We start from the raw sequence: 12,875 nt of genomic DNA, 5'->3' as shown, positions 1-12,875 counted from the left end.
CCATTTCAGTGTGTCTTAGATAAATAAGGAGACTCATGCTGATTCCCTTACTTCTGGTACCAGAAGGGCACCTAAATTTCAACAATGATTTACATCAATTACCGCCCCTCTGAAATACAGTACACAACCCAAATGCCAAGAAACTTACAGAAGAGTGGTACATGTTAAAAGCAATGAAGAACTCTACGGGATACACTGTGAAAATGTTACTTCTCTTAGAGGTAATTTAGACTACAGTTCACGTTTTATTTGGAAACAGGAGCAGCAGAATAACTACAAAGTAACAGAACATTATGAATATTCAGTTAATTTTACTTCTACAATAGACAATTTTATATATAGCACTGAGAATAGGTTGTTTCTATGAGGCCTGAGTCCAACCAGTTATAGACCAAATTTCTGCAAATTATCCTGCAAACTATGACAAGCCACTGGCATAGTCACAGATGGTTAAAACTGAGGTTGAAGCTCGCAGCACTACAATCCCAACATACACAAAAAACAAAGCTCTGGCTATAAAAACACGAGTCTTTGTAGCAAGCAAACTTTATTTTCTCAAAGCAAGCCAAGAACTAGGATACTGTAATACAACTAAGATTCCTTTGATTGCCAGTAAAATGTTTAAAAATTAAAAATATTATTACTTGCAAATTTTAATTTTCAGAAGTTAGATTCATGTTTCAATGCAGAGATCATTGTACCAAGCACAATAGCAGGGGATCTCTTCTGCAAATGAATTACTTAAGACAAAAAGTTCCCCTTGAACACTCCTGCACTGCAGATCTTTTGTCCAGAGTGTCACTACTGTGAATTTCGTATTCGTTCCAGGCGTGGAGCTCCCATCAACATTAAAGGATTTTATATGCAAATTGATTACTTTTATAAAGTCTAGAGCGTTCCTGAAGTAATATTACTTTTTTTTTTTTTTAAATTAACTCAATTCTCAAGAGCTGCATATTGTTTCTCCTCCTCCCCATATGAAAGTTAGAAATGGAAGCTCAGGTGTTCACCTCGGGTTCACCTTCCTCAGAAGTCACCGCCGGAGTGAGGAGATGCACCTCAACGAGTTATTTGTCTGATCCAGCACTGCCATTGATTTGTGCGTTAAACCAGGTGCAATAAGACTGACTGTAACCTGACACATCTTTGTGTGTTTTTTATATACATCTAGGGATCCTAATGTTTGCCAGTGGCTACCTAGAGGTAATACTGGCTTAGAAAAACCCAGACCTTACAGTAAGATTCTGGAATAAAGTTTTACACAAAGGCTTCCACTTTTTTTTAGAGGATAAAAATCTACATACTCTTACCCAATTTAAGCTTTCTAAGGAAGTTGAATGTGTAAGAGCTAGTTAAGCCTCTAAAATGTCTCATTCTAGCTCTCATTAGTCCCACAGAATAGTGTCACATCAGAATATATATATAAAATTCTGAAGCACTGAGGCACAGTGCATATCTGCCAGAGATGGGCACAGAACCAAAGCATTATCTCACATTCGTATGTACTCATTTCAGGCAGATATCACTGAGCTCTCCCACTGAGAAATTCGCATACCAAAACACCCATCAGTTTTCTTATTGCTAGGCAAGGGCTTGACCAAACAGTATTCCTGCAAAGGATTCGTCCTCACATAGAGTTATTGATAGTGTAAATATTTAGTGAAGACACTATCATTTTCCATGGTGCCTGTTTATTAGAGTTTCAAGGTCTACTGTGGTGTGTTTTTTTCTTATTAAAAAGGGTTCACATGAAGCTTCTCGTCCCTGTAAATTGAAAACATTCAGGTTCAAAAGAACTAAGTTTCCTCATGGGCAAATTTCAATGCAAAACCACAGATGATCTTTGGCATGAATGGGTTTGTGGAGATTCCCGTGGGTTTGCAATATGTTTGCAACAGTAACCCTAAAGGAAAACACCGTTTGACTTATCCTTTGTAAGCTTTCTCTAACATTGAAAGATAACATCAGACCCTGATTATTTTTAAAACAGGAGGAGCCAATTTTCTCGTACTTTTGATTAAATGTATGAGCAAATGACTGCAGGTCTGCAAATATCAGTTAAATTTGCAAGGTCGATTTTGTATGAATTGACTGTCCAAGCTGAAAACATTATACTCTTGTATTTGTATTATATGCAAATCCATTGATACTGAAGTCATATACTGGTGTATGAGGCAAATTTGATGAAAAAACAACATTTCAGAAGTCTGTAAATTAAACTGCAGGAATTAAAGAAGAGCGTAATTTCTCTCTGCCTGCAATTTCACTTGCAATACCACCAAAGTCACAGTCATCTGTTGAATGCTGCTAAGTTACTATATGTCCCTTTGGACTTTCCTAACCTCTCCTTACACGCTGTTTCCACAACCCAATGTGCCCTGCTTCTTTGCACTGAATCTACACAATTGCCTCAGCTGGGGAAAAAATGCAGCTCTGGTCTGAATAGGAAGATTTTATAACCTGTGTTTGTGTGTGTATACGCATACATTTATGTATAACATACACGTGCATATAACTTGTTATACATGATATACCTTATCACCTTAACATCCAGCAGTGTTAATAAAGCCCCTATAACTTCTGGCAGGTCTATGTTTCAGTACCATTGCAGTAAGACACCCAGGTTTTACACACACAATTCAGTCTGGATTTTTCTGTGAAGCAGACTGCTGAAGCCATCCAGAAGGAGTGGCAGTTGGCATCCAAGAAGCTCTAGGGGCAGTTGGACTTTGTTCTTACAAGAAACATTGTTCAGAGAATTTGAGACCATAATGGGGAAAACTATACTGAGGATGTCAGAATGTACAGCTGCAAGAAGGGTATTTAGTGGCAGGAAGGGAAGATTATTTTATTAAGTTTGCTTATAGTTCCTAGTAAAGAGTGAAAAATTAGATTTGATGGGGGCTGAAAATGTAGGAAGCAGGAAGGGGAAAAGAAGAAAAAACATATACAGTTTACAGTTGTTGCTTTAAAAATACCAGAACAACATTTAGGGTGTTCATTACATTTAGGGTCATATCCTGATCCCTGTTGCAGACAGATAACTTCCATTGACTTTAGTGGAGTCATCCAGGATTTGCACAGAGATAGGCAACTGGCCTTCTAGATGCCAGGCCAATATATATACATAGATGTATTTTAAAGTAACAGTAACTTTAAAAAAGCTCCCTTTGGGCTCGTAAGCTTTTACAGCTTTCCTTTATCTTGGGAAAACAGGCAGCGAGAGAGGGGGCTTTAAGTTCTTGCATCTCTGTCTTAGAAGCTACTTGTAATATAGACCAGTTCTTTATGCATCGGGGGATACTAAAAGTCACCACAAGTGTTTAGTTTTGGCCATAAAGAATCTAAAATAGAGAGAAAAAGATCAGGATGGCAGCTAAATTTTCGACTATTTACAAAATAAAATTATAAACCGGCATTCCAGCTTTAACAGGAATGACACATTTATTGCTTTCTGTGTAGCAGGGAGAGCACTATTTATTGTCTCTTAAGGACTATGTGGCAGGTTAACAATGCCTTCAGTTTTACGCTAGCAAAAAGGAAAGCAGCTCACTAATGAACTGGCCTGCCCAGCTTGTTTAGGGGTATAATGATTTCTTAGCGGTACAGTACTCTGTGAGTAAGTGTCTCCAGCTAGCTTGGTATACTAACATGTGGTATTTGTTAAACCTTTTTTACCCCAAGATTCTTCTTCTGAGGCTGGGGGCAATAGCGACAGGCTTAAAATTGTTTAAAACCTAAATCTAGCTAACTAATTCTAACTTCATTATACTGTTTTAAAATTCTCCCTACACGGAAGAGAAGCCAGATTTACAATACTAATCTAAAGAACAGAAGAGGTATTGAGGGTATTCACAACCGTGGTATTTCAGCTTCCCTGCGTTACTGCTGGTACCAAAGCTGTGTTCTGCGGTCCTACACCTACCTTGCAGATGATTTGCCTGAGACTGCAGATGGAGCTTCCTTTTGGAGGTGCATTTCTCTTTGCTGCTGTTCCTGTTCTCTGCTGGTTTGGTCTGAGGAGGGTCATCATTCGTAGTCAGATATTTGAGAAGTTCAGAGCAGGGACGTCTTTGAGGCTTTTGCTGTTGACAAATGCTCTTTGCTTTATTACTCCATGAATTCTCAGTCTTAAAAACAGGGCATAATAAAATAAAATGGAAAAAAAGAAAGCTAAAATTAGTGAGCTGAACCTTATCAGAATGGATATAGGTTTTCTGAAGAGATGAGATTTTCAATGAAGTGTTCAGTCTAAGTGTACTAGATCTATGAGCTGTGAATAATTGTTTGCAGAACAAGGAAAGAAAATTACATTTAAAATTCCTAAATGACATTTATGCAGTTTTTTATTTCATTTCTCCTACATTTCAATGTTCCTACTCAGCAACATGTAACTAACAAGACCCTACAGCGCCTTTACTGTGAACAAAAAAATAAGCTGGTTTAAACCTTAATTTGCTGCTGATTGCTTGAGCCCAGTATTCACAACTCTCTTAAGTACCCCTAAATGCTCTGTTTTCAGTTACAGTGAACGGCAAGACAAACATTGTTTAATACTGCCTGCTAACAGAATTATGTCAGAGCCCCCATTCTATCCAATTAATGGCTGATATACATCTTTTGCCAAGAATCCAGTGTCATTTTTCTTAGCTCAGACAGCTAGTAAAATGGCAGTCCCGCATCCTGGAGTCACTCATAAACAACACCAGCCCATCAGCAAATTTTATTGTACCCCCTACTACTCTGTGTATCAATAAAGTAGGCGAGAGTAACAGACGGTGGGACTACAACTGAACTCTGCCAAGAGAAAAAGCATAAATGAAATATTCAGATCATAAAGGAGCTCAGGTGATTTTCTGGAACCCAGTTTATAATCTGTTCACTTTTTTTTTTTTTAAAAACAGTTGCAAGATAGTAGGCAGATTATTACAATACATATATATCTACTGCTTGCTTGGTTGCTGAAAGCATAAAAGACCTTGTTACACTTTCTCTTTCCTTTTTTTTTTTTCTTTTGTCCTTATTACAAAGATTAAGTTTGTACCTTAACAACCACAGGGCTTGTTCTGATCCTGTGATTAGTGTTTGCATGGTTTTGTGTGCTGAGACCACTGCATTCATTGTAATTTAGCTGAGTGTTGGCTGGAGCCAGCAAGAGCTTCTTAAGCTACAAACACATCAGGGAAAGGGAGGTGGAAGGAAAAGAGTAAAGTTATGCATCTTTATGGATTAAAATTACTTATCTACATTTTTGCATAGTTACTTGAAGTTAGCTATATCAATTTTCAGCAAGCAAAGTACAGTAAAACAGAAAGAAGGGCTTGATATTCCCCAGAGCAAACAGATTTCATTTTCTTCTGGCTTGGCAGCATATTTCTGCTCCCTTTACTGCAGTATACTGCAGGGCAAGCAGAAATGACAGGGGCCCTGGATTTCTGAATCCATGGAAAAATTAAATTCTCGGTGATCTGTTTGACAGAAGAGGCCTCTGATCTAAACAGACATTAACTTTAACAGACTAATGGATACAGCATCACGATGCAGGTATCTGGCTCTGCTTCTGCAGAAGCCAGTGATAAGGGGCTTCCAGCAGAAACAGAATCACATCTCAAACTGGTTTTACTGAGGAAAATGCAGATAAGGTTTCACCCACATCCTCACCCAAGGTTCAGTTTTGCCCTGATTAGCACTAAGCTGGTGGTTAATGGTCAAATCAATGTTAAATGCACAAAATTAGCCCCACATCCTGCCAGACTCAATTGGCCTTTCTTTAGAGATCATCAAAAGTGACGTCTAAACATACATACAAAAAGAGCCCTGAGAAATTAAATATGAATTAAAAACCATTACCCCGACTTATTTGAACAGAATGATAAGCAAAAGTGTCAGCCATTAGCACAAGAATCTCAAAAACAATCTTTTCAACACACTTTTTAATAGATTGCCTTATTAGTCATCCTATGGCTATTTGGTGGGGTTTTTTTCCCCCGCATAATTTTCAGTTCTTTACTTGATTTTCCTTTCCAGGCTAAATGAAAAGTCCAGACCTTACTGTGACTACATCATACCCATGCAGCGGGTAGCCAGAGGCACATCCAATTCCTGTTAAACAGTAGGAAGGGTTCTTACTAGAGACGGCTCTTCTGCCTCCTGAGTTGGAGGGGTGCCGTCGGGCATTGGGGAAGGGCTAGCGGCATTTTCGTTGGTCACATCTCCATCTGTCAGTGCATCAAATGAAGGCAATCCATCCTCATCCACAGGGATGCTGTCCAGTGTTTCAGTGAGAACAGCTAGCAAGTTTGCCTCGCTCTCTTCATCTATCTTCTGTGGGAGGGGACAAAACAAAAAGAGCAGCCAGGTGAGAAGAGAAAAGGAACAAAATGATGCCTCTGCATGTGCAAAAACAGTCAAAACACAGTTAAACCAGCCTTTGAAACAGTAACCTGCAACAGCGTCTCAGAAGATGTAATTAAGCGCAATAAAATTATCCACCTCTGTGTTCAAGAGAAACCTCTTTGCACTCACACTGTATTGCTCCAGTTTACTTTTCTTCCACAACTCTTTTTTTTAATCTGGTGTTAACAACGAGAAGTAATCACCCAGGGATTGTATTACAGGATGTGCCTAAGCTGCTGACACCATGGTGTCAGCCCAGGCTGTCTCTTTCTTTCTCTTTTCAACGCTGAATATCAGCTAATTGACCTGACAAAATTACAAGAACCAGAGAGTAAGAAAGACAGCTAATCACAAGACCAAAATGAATCACCAGTGAAATTTGGAAAACCTTGTTCATATACGCGGCCTGGTGTAAGAGAGAAAGGTTCTCCCTTCCATACTTCTGGAAATCCTTGCTCCAAAACCAAGTAAAAACCTTCTCATTTCTGAGCATTTTGGCATAAGACCAGCCATCAGGACTTGTATTGTAAATGGCAGGCTCTTTGGGTTTCTTTTAAAGAAATGTATTAAAGCAGGTTGCCTTTGAAGTTGTCCTTTCGAGTTACGTTGTTTGAGTGCTCAATGCGACTATTGTATGTGTTTATCTAATTCAGACTTCAATTATAAAAAGCAGATTAATTCCTAATCAGATGTGGCTGTAATGCTAATTTATATTAGATATCTTATTTCAGCAACAAGACTTCTTTTTGTCGAACTGAGTAAATTTAAATGCCTTCTGATTTTTTAATGAAAGTCCTACAGTCCCTACTGTATATTACAGTACAGGTTTTTGGAGTACTGAGAGTTCTGAAGAGTAGAATTGTGTAAAAATCATTATATTTATTTTTCAGGAAGATTGGAAATTGATCTTGACAGATCAATTATCTAGGATTTCTAGGCTGATCCTAGTGCTATTAAAATAAATGAAAAGCCTTTCACTGATTCCAGGGATATCAAATTGGGAGTTTTTCCACCAGCTTCAGAGTGGTTCATCATGCTCCAGGTTCACACTGTGAAGAGATTTCAGCTGAGTTCACATCTCATCATTTAAAAGTGAACTAGCATGGAATACATCAGTAAGACAAGCAAAAGCTCACCCTTTGAAAAAAAGAGTATAAAGTTAAAAAAGTCAACAACAAAACACTGACAGTAACAGCTCAGAAAAGAAAAAAAATTCAACTGAAATTGGGTATCCCTTAGCATGACTTTTTTCAGTAGGACTGTACCTACCAGACTCCGAACAGAGATGCTCGTAAACCACACAGATAATTGCTCCTGCCAGGCTTCCCTGCCAAATCACACCTCACGGCTTCTTACAGAAAAGCTCTGTCCTCGAGCTAGAAAGCTATGGCAGAGCACAGACTGTTCTGGTGCTTATAGCATCATCCCCAAGAAACAAATAAACACTCAGGCAGAGCTAATGCTAAGGAGAAGCATTTACTTAAAAGGCCAAAAGGGGCCTGACCACTGAGAAGAAGAGTCTAAGTCCTGGTATCTGGTGTTTTCCACCATACCAAGCAGACAGACGCACAGTGCTGTGACAGTTCAGTGTGCAGAGGATGGAAATAAGCAGAAGGAAGACAATTTGCGAATAAAAACATGCTCTAAATGCAGCTTTTCACAGCCACTTTTTGAGAGGCAAAGAGGAAAATTACCGTGTCACTTCTAGAAAGTACGAAAAGGTGTTATCAGGCGAAAAAGCGTTTCAAACTCCTTGCAGGCAGTGGGGATGAACGGTGGCGAGAGCCAGCCCTCAGTCCTGGGGTGGCCACAGGGGGGTCTGGCTGCCTGCCCTCCCGCCCCACACCAGGAACTTCTCCAGCAAGTCTAGCTGGTGGGGTGTACCACTTCCCCCCCTTACTGAGCCTTGCAGCTTACAAAACGGACTACAAAGCTGGAAGTGTTACTATTTCTAACGGGGAATGCCTTCTTTAATAATAGCATGCCAGAAGAAACCCTGATATTTGCTGTTAGCTGCTCAGCCCTCGTGCTTTAAACAGACATTCAAGTGTGCTGACATTCAAGAACAGAAAGTTGAGTGGACACCGATCCTCATCACAGCAATTTCAATTAGTTTTGTACAAGTTTCAACATTCAAACACCCCAGAGAAAGCACAGGATGTGACAAAGGGGACTCTGTTAAACAATTAATGTCACTTTCCATTATTGCTTCAGTCCCAATTTACAGAGCAAATAAATCAAAGTCACCACAGATGAAGCACACTAGCTGGCTAACACATGTCTATTCATAAACGACATGGCAGCAGAAACACATTAGTCAAGAAAATGACATTGCGAGATAACCTTTTAAAGGTTTAACTATGCTATTGCTCCTAATTGTCCTAAATTACTGTTTATAAAGAAACACAATTATTAGATACAGCAGAAATGGTGCTGAGGGGAGATGCGGAGGGAGAGATGGTTGGGTACATCAACGTCTGAGCAATAATCACTGAAGCAGCAGCTTTCTGCTTTGCTACCGCAACCGGAGTCTTGGTGTTGACAGCACTGGGGAGAAGCAACGCTATGGCCAAAGGCTGGCTCTTTCACAGTTCCAGCACTGTCGCCGGAGAAGTTCATGTTTCAGACCGGCATCCAACCTGTGCATCACACAGGCTTGGTGAGTCAGGAGGAGCTGAGCACCCTCCATCTCCACCGAGGTCACAGGAAGCGCTGTGTGGTCTCCGGAACTTGCTCCGCCGTTTTCTTAACTTCCAAGCAGTGTGACCCTGAAAGGGTTTCTGTCTAAAGGAGGAGATCCTAAGTACTTAAACCACCTAAATGAACTACAGTGTGTAAGAAAAAAGGTGGAGGATAATCTCAAACATAAAGTCGCATGGCAAATACATGCAATTATTAAAAAGTTATGAAAACAATTCAGAATGACTGCATCTTGCTAACTAATGGGACTTTTTAATGCTGGAGCAGTTACGCATCGCTTCCCAGCCACACCGCATGAACTTCTTAACATCTCTGGTTGTTAGTTTAACATAAAGACGCCGGGGCCAGACATTTTTTGACCCCTGTAAATTTTCACCCAGCTGAAGGAGGCAAGAAACCAGAGTACTGAACACACCCACTTCCTTGCTTCTGACAGCAAAAGTTTCTAGCATATCCAGAATGCCGTCAGCTCTGAAAAGAAGTAAGATTTGGCATTGGTGTCACTGTGCATGGGCGAATGCAACATGGAAACCAGCTAGTGTTCTAAATTGCCAGAACACCAACCGATCCTCAAAAATGAGTGATCTAGGAGCCTAAAGACCATGAAAAGTTTCTAACTGTGCTCTTCTCTGCTCCTACATGGTTTGCTCTAATGCTTTAAAATTTCTACAGCACTAAAAATAATTCTCTGTCTGAAAACACTTTATTAGTTGTGTAACAATCTTGTTCTAATTGGGTTTCTGCCTTCAGTAAAATGTCTCCAGAGATATTCTCTCTTTGGCCAGTGAAAAGCTATAAGAAATGAGTTGATAATTTACCCACACAAAGGTATTTAAATCCTCTACCCCTGATAATTCTTTCTCCTTTGCTTATTCTGCCTATTGATGGAGCCGGGTTCACCTCGTGGTTACCGTGTTATGTCTATGATACATGTTACTTGTCGGGAATCCCGCTGCAGATGCCTAAGACTGAGCTGCAATGGAGGCTCAACCACCTTGTCTTTCCCATGCCCCAACCCCTTTTTGAAAACCTTGAAGCCTGTGCCCAGAGGTGCAGAGACAGGACTCTGCTGCAGCTCGCTCGCAGTCAGCTTGGGTATGCTGATTCACTCCGGAAAAGGGTCAAGCCCACCATTTAGAAAATCTTTTCTAAATGTTAACAGTATCTTCCAACACCTTCCCTCTGGTTGATTCCTTCTGCCTTTCGTTTCTGATTATTGCATGAACAGCTTTTGCTTACCACCTCTCAAGGAGTGAAGTCAGCTAATGAATGCTGCTGCTGCTCTAAAGTTTCTTTACTGATAATTTGAATGGTGCAGGGGCCCGCCTTGATTCTTACTGAAAGATCAGGGTCTAAACTGTAGTATTAATCCACAGCCCTGAGGAGCTGGGAGCAGTGGCAGCTTGCCACGTCTTCGTAAAAAGCCCAGCAAACTTTGGGACAGACCCACAGCTGGTGGAAGCTGTCACCGCTCCAGCAGCCCAGCTCGGTATGCAATTCACAGCAGCCAGGTGTACACCTGAACTCATGAGGGACCACCATTTCAACATATCGACTCACTTCTCTTCAGTAGCCTAAGATCTATTCATAGCACAATTAACAAAGAAAAGAAAAGATTTTCCTCCAGCTGAAAATATCCGAGTGATCTAAAAATACTAATACATTATGGCACTACTTTCAAAGGCACAAAAATGACTTGTGAGCACATCTGGGACTTCCAGCAGGATTTAATTCCTTAATGACACATTTTGGAATAAAAGCATCCTTAAGATTTGTGAATCTCCGCTAGGAGAAATGAGGGGTACAGTTTAGGCCCTTTTTGCACATAGGGATGCAGAGGCACCAAAAAGCTCACCAATACCACCAAGCAGGAGTAGGGGCAGATGGTGTCTCAGCCCTGGCCCCAAAAACCAAGCTTCGCCACCTAAAGATAAGGAGTCGCAGGCTGGGCAGAAGCACAAGGAAGGTTAGGAAGAGGGAAGGGATTAGGATGCAGGCTGGTCTTCCTGCTCCTGCCAGCGAAAAATGAGAGCTGAGATCAAGGACAATGAAAGGGAAGAATTACAGCCCAAGTTTTCCCTCTTCTGGAGCAGCAGGAGCCAACCTGCCAGGGCACTGGCGCAGACAGTGCTGTCACGGTGATTTTGCTCCCTTCTCAGTGGGCTGTCCAAGGCAAGTGCCCCCTTCTCCTCGACTGAGAGCTGGCCGTACCTGGCAGTATTTTCTCCCAGGGCTGAAGAGGAATCAGTGGTCCAAGTGGAGAACCACTTGTTCCACCCTACCTGCTCACAACGAGTCCCATGGCATTATACATTGAGAAGTGTTTCAGCTTTTCTTTTACTGTTCAACTGCTTTGCAAATCCTTAGGCATCCTGTGCTGTCTTACAGTAAAAATCCACATGATGCATTTGCATTAGAACATTTTTCCAAGGTCTGTTAGTCCGGTCCCCAAGAGACACTCCCATAATTGAAATGCTTAAGTCCAGAGCTATCAATTATCTTTAAAAACAAAATGGAGTCCCACTAGGAGAAAATTACAGCCAGGTTTCTTTATATGTAGTAGAAATGTGGGGATTAATTATCACCACCCCTGTGCAAATGCCTTTAGGGTAGGGGAAGGAAACAAGCGATCTTCTCTTCTTGAAGGAGACAGCTGCACTCCTATTCCCCACGTGTACCCGTAGGCAAAGACCACTTGAATCCAGAGCTTGCCTTCCTATTTCAGCAGTCCCATTGCCCAACATATGGACTGCGTATACACCTCATCCGTTGGAGCGACCACATCCCCATATTTATGTAAAAACTTCACTCCAGCTGGATTTCTGGAGACATCGTAGAGACCTGAAGCAATATGCTCTGCCATCCCACCCTCCCCCAAAACGATGTTAAATAACTAGTGTAATTACACACAATGCAGGTACTGCAATGCTTAACTTCCAGAGGTAGGTCAGTGCAGTGGAACGAACTACCGGCATCGCTCCCAGGGACATTATGGCACCACAAGAAGGACCTGCACAAGCTCCACAGGCTGAAGGAGATGCGAGCACCTGCAGCATCTATTTCCTCCCTCCCTTCTCCAGGACATAACAACATAAAAGCAACAGTATTTATTATTATTAATATACTCAACATGGCGTATATTTCTAGTCTCAAAAAGTTCTCGTGTTTAATCCTGGTAACTGAAACTCAGGTTACTTTCTTTCTGAAAGACAGACACGCTCACCTGACATCCTGAAACTTCTGTCAAGTATCTGGGATTAAAGCATCACAACGCAAAACGACGGCACAGTCCATTTGCAAATAGGGTTTTCTTTAAGGTCGTGTCTTTGATCACGTGAAGTAATGCTGCCATAGCTCCTGTGAGATGGGCTATCATCTTTTCAGGTGAAAAAACTAACCTTTCTGCTCAAAGCTAACCATGTCAGTTTGAAAGAGCCTGCTAAATATTCTTCTACCACAAAGTCACTTTTTTTATTGCTTCTAACAAGTTGTTGCAGTTCAGAAGCTTCCATTACAGCTTGGCAATTAAGTTTCTAATAAACTGAAGAGCTACTAATTGACTTATTCATCTCACAAACCTGACGATCCAGCTAGCAACCTGTAACCCGTTTCACATCGTCTGACCAAAATCCATTCACGTTTTGCTATCCGTTCCAATTTCATCTGTGTAAACTGCACCCCTCCCCTCTATGATAGCAATCTTTGATTCTGGGGAAAAGGCAAAACAAAAAAATCATCTGAGATCAAGCTATCGTGCTGTTGACTGTGTTAAGGGAACT

At 41.0% G+C, this 12,875-nt stretch overlaps 1 protein-coding gene across 3 annotated transcripts in view; it reads right to left on the bottom strand.

Moving 5' to 3' along the window:
- Positions 1-12,875, bottom strand: part of PPARGC1A (PPARG coactivator 1 alpha) — a gene marked incomplete at both ends in the record, with an annotated part of 170,139 nt that overhangs the window by 24,576 nt on the left and 132,688 nt on the right. For all 3 annotated transcript variants that reach the window (XM_081999240.1, XM_081999241.1, XM_081999242.1), the window contains 3 exons: positions 3,926-4,130; positions 5,045-5,167; positions 6,130-6,324. In XM_081999240.1, the coding sequence (XP_081855366.1) occupies positions 3,926-4,130; positions 5,045-5,167; positions 6,130-6,324 (523 nt within the window). The remainder of the gene's footprint in view (positions 1-3,925; positions 4,131-5,044; positions 5,168-6,129; positions 6,325-12,875) is intronic.

Source organism: Phaethon aethereus (genome assembly GCF_964289735.1).
Source record: "Phaethon aethereus genome assembly, chromosome: 4".
NCBI lineage: Eukaryota > Metazoa > Chordata > Aves > Phaethontiformes > Phaethontidae > Phaethon > Phaethon aethereus.
The sequence above is the reverse complement of the archived record's forward strand: the minus strand, read 5'-3'. Positions and strand labels throughout refer to the sequence as shown.